General features: G+C 45.9%; 1 protein-coding gene across 2 annotated transcripts in view; it reads left to right on the plus strand.

Annotated features, from left to right (window-relative positions):
- Positions 1–3,887, plus strand: part of gnb1l (guanine nucleotide binding protein (G protein), beta polypeptide 1-like) — an 18,599-nt gene that overhangs the window by 10,585 nt on the left and 4,127 nt on the right. The window contains exon 6 of one of the 2 annotated variants that reach the window (XM_025053376.1): positions 2,866–3,081. The exons of the other annotated variant lie outside the window; for it this stretch is intronic. Coding sequence (XP_024909144.1) covers positions 2,866–3,081 — 216 coding nt within the window. The remainder of the gene's footprint in view (positions 1–2,865; positions 3,082–3,887) is intronic. 2 annotated transcript variants of the gene reach the window in all.

Raw genomic sequence — 3,887 nt, forward strand, 5'->3', positions numbered from 1 at the left:
TCCCCCACGGTCTACCAGATTAATCCACAGCCCCAACTCTCTCTCTCTCTGACCTCTCCCCTCCAATGAATGTCGGCAAACTGATTTAATGCATCGTTTAACTCCACTTTCTTCTCACCTCACCTCTGTCCCAGCTGGGCTGGGGGTTCAAATCCCGCCTCGCTCCTGATAGGCTCCTGACGGATGCCGCTCCGCGTCTCCTTTATGGTGAACGCAAAAGGAAAAGGATAGGACTTAAAGCAGCTCCACATGTTTCCCTTTGACTTATGTGGGGACGTAGGTCTTAGCTGGGAGGGGAGGGGGGAGAGGAGGAGGAGACGGGGGGGGCAGCACTGATGTATTGTCTGTAAGGCCTATAATGTGAACAGAGGCTGGCGGGGAAGAGGAAATGTTCCTATACAGATATCCATCACACTCAGCTCATCACTTCTCTGCCTCGTGGCTATGACATCAGAGCGGAGCGCTGCAGAAAAAAAAAAAACGGGAGGAGACGATTGGTTCCTTATGTTACAGCAGAACCTGCCTGAGGGCCTCTAGGTGGCGCTGAATTTTTTATTAAGTAAAAGTGATTCAGAAATCTATATGCAGTACTTGTTTGTGTATGTATATATGTATATAACATATATATTGATAAATATATGTATATATGACTATGAAATATATGTGTATAGCGTATATATGTATACACATATATATACTGATATGTATATATGTGTGTATACATATTTGTATTTATATATACATACATACCTATATGTTACAAATGTCATATATGTACATATAAATATATGTGCACATATACATTTGTATATTTGTGCTTTTCGTTTTCTACATTATTTTTCTAGCTCTCACATGGTTGTAAAATGTCTTTGTGTTTTTGTATTTGTTCAAAAGTTGAAGTGTTGAGTAGAATAGCAACGCGAGGCTAACAGCGCTAGCAGGCCTTTTTGGTTACGAACTGTAGCGAACTAACCCTAACACTAAGTGTTCCCGCAGCAGAATCTACTTTGAATAGTTCTACAACCAAAGAAGAGAAACCAGATCAGTACGAAGTAATTGTTTAGACCAGACTATGGGCATATATAACTAAGGCCTGGGGGCTGGACGCGGCCCGTTCAGTTTTTTAATTCGGCCCGCCAAACATTTCCAAATTTTTATTTCTAATTTATATATTTACATATATGTGTATATAAATATATACATCCACACACATATAAACATACACATATAAAGTAGAAAATGATAAAATCACCATTCAATGTTAGGACAATTGTGACCCGCGAGTCAAAAAAGTTTATGTCTGAATTAGACTGTTGCCACCGTTGCTCCTCCACCGTCTCCACTTCATCGACGCCGCTACGATAAAAATGGCGGCGCCTCCAGCTGATGAATCTCCTCCCACAGCTCCAGCTCCAGTCCTGGTCCAGCAGAGACCTACCTCTTGTAGAAAGCGCCTGTAAAGGATATAATGAATTTCGCGTCTACCCAGGGTTCCCCGACCTACGACCCCGTGACATCATCAATTAAGTCGGTCCGTCACATAGGTAGAACGGAGGGGGCCTCCGGGCTGCGAGGGCCGCATCCAGGGCCGGCTGATTTTCACTTGTTTTTATTTGTTTTTGTAATCCCTCAGTGTTCGTCCTCGCCGACGTTGTTTAGGAGTAACACGCAGTTCTGTCTATAATTTGTTAAAGGACGAGAAAAGATAAATACGAGGCAAGAAACGAACCCCCGAAGACGGATGGAAAAGTGTCCGACACGGACGACTCGGCACATGTGGAAAAAATTTATTTTTGGCCTCTCTGCTTCTGAAGGCAAAACCTGCTGTTGGTGGGAGCCCGATGTCAGTTAAAGGAGCTTCGTCACCGCAGCCGCGCTCTGATTGGCTACGACGCCACAGCGGTCATAACCGATCAACAGCGAAGAACTTTTACGATAAAGAATAAATTCAATGATTTTGTTCCTTTTAAACAAGCATTTAAAAATATTTTGAAAAAAAACTCTTGTTCTAGCATGCCACTGTGGGGCCGTGCACCCCAGGTTGGATGGAAACAAAAAAACAGCTGTTCTTTTGTTTCTTTTGTCTTAATACAGTTCTGTCACATATCGTGCCTCACCCTCCTCACCCCGTCCCTCCCTAACTCTGGACTGTTGATCCCAGGTCTTTACGTGTACCTCCTCGCAGCTCCACCTATGTGTCACGCAACGTCGCCTGCGCGCTCCGTCGTCCGCCGAGCCTCCTGTCTGTCCTCGTCTGTCATCCTGCTCATCTTCGCCGCACACAAGAAGCAGCTTAGAGTTGATCCCCGCTGTGGCCCCACCCCTGTCCCGAAACACATCTGTCAGTTAACTGTGCACCACCTTCACATTCTTCTCTGCCGCTCCTAAGTAAAGTTCTTACTGACCTCAGTTCCGGTGAAGCAAAAGGATCAAAAGTCCAAACCCTCCTCTATATGTTCTAGAACAGAGATTTTTTAAATTTTTTTTTCATTGACTGAACATCGCGGTACGCAAAGACGAGAAGCGGTTAGCTTTCAGTCCCCGTTTGCAGAAGCGTTTTTTTTTTTCCCCCAGGTGCAGACAGGGAGCTCTTTGGCTCAGTGATACAGATGAGGAGCAAAGTGAGGAGTGTTGTAATGGAGGTCCTGACAGACGGAGCAGCGGGCTGATGAATCGGGCCCTCAAAGTGTCCCGCGCTGTCGGAGGAGGCTTCCTAGCATGATAACCTCTGCTCCGCCGGGGCTCCTGGGTTCACGCAGAACTTCCTGTGGTTCTGAGCGGTTCCTCCTCGCGGCCTCGCGCTGATGTTTGTCTCCTTGTCACTGACTCCTGCTCCGTCTTATCACTCTTTTCCTCCTCCCGCAGCCGGAGTCGCAACCCGGGCCCCTTCTGTTGGCGGGCTACGAGGATGGCTCTCTGCTGCTTTGGGACGTAGGACAGAGGTCAAAGCTGAGTGAAGTCAAAGCGCACCCTGAGCCCGTCATGTGCCTGACCTTTGACCCCAGGGGTTTGAGAGGCGTAACAGGCTCCACTGAGAAGAAGCTCTGGGCCTGGACGGTGGACAGACAAAACAACCTGCAGGTCAGCACAGTACGACCACTAGGGGGGGTTTATAACAGCAGTAATGAAGAGAAATAGTGAAATGTCCTTGAGAATGGCTAAATGTTTTGAATGAGTGAATTGTGGTGAACGAGTGAATTGTTGTGAACGAGTAAATTGGTGTGAACGAGTGAATTGTGGTGAATGGGTGAATTGTGGTGAACGAGTGAATTGTTGTGAACGAGTAAATTGGTGTGAACGAGTGAATTGTGGTGAATGGGTGAATTGTGGTGAATGAGTGAATAGTAGTGAATGAGTGAATTGTGGTGAACGGGTGAATTGTGGTGAACTGGTGAATTGTTGTGAATTGGTGCGAACGAGTGAATTGTGGTGAACGAGTGAATTGGTGCGAATGAGTGAATTGTGGTGAACGAGTGAATTGTGGTGAATGAGAGAATTGTGGTGAATGAGTGAATTGTTGTGAATGGGTGAATTTTGGTGAATGGGTGAATAGTTGTGAATTGTGGTGAATGAGTGAATTGTGATGAATGAGTGAATTGTGGTGAATGAGTGAATGTGCTGTTCTTCACAGACAGAACCCTCCTACTGGAGAACAGTTTCCTGAAGAACAAATCAAACGCCGACATTTTTCCCACTGGTCTGGTTGAACTGTTGCTCTCCGACCACTTGGGTGGTGAAAGTAATAACAATGCTGCAGGGCTAACCCCCCCTCCCAATCTGTCACCCCCCCCCTAGATTTTTTATTAGATGTTTGTGGAAGAGAGAGAGAGTTCAGTGTTTTTTTTTTCTGTGCTATTTTGCAAAACGTTGGGGGCCAAAAGAGGAAG

The sequence above is a fragment of the Cynoglossus semilaevis genome, chromosome Z (assembly GCF_000523025.1).
Source record: "Cynoglossus semilaevis isolate Cse_v1.0 chromosome Z, Cse_v1.0, whole genome shotgun sequence".
Lineage (NCBI taxonomy): Eukaryota > Metazoa > Chordata > Actinopteri > Pleuronectiformes > Cynoglossidae > Cynoglossus > Cynoglossus semilaevis.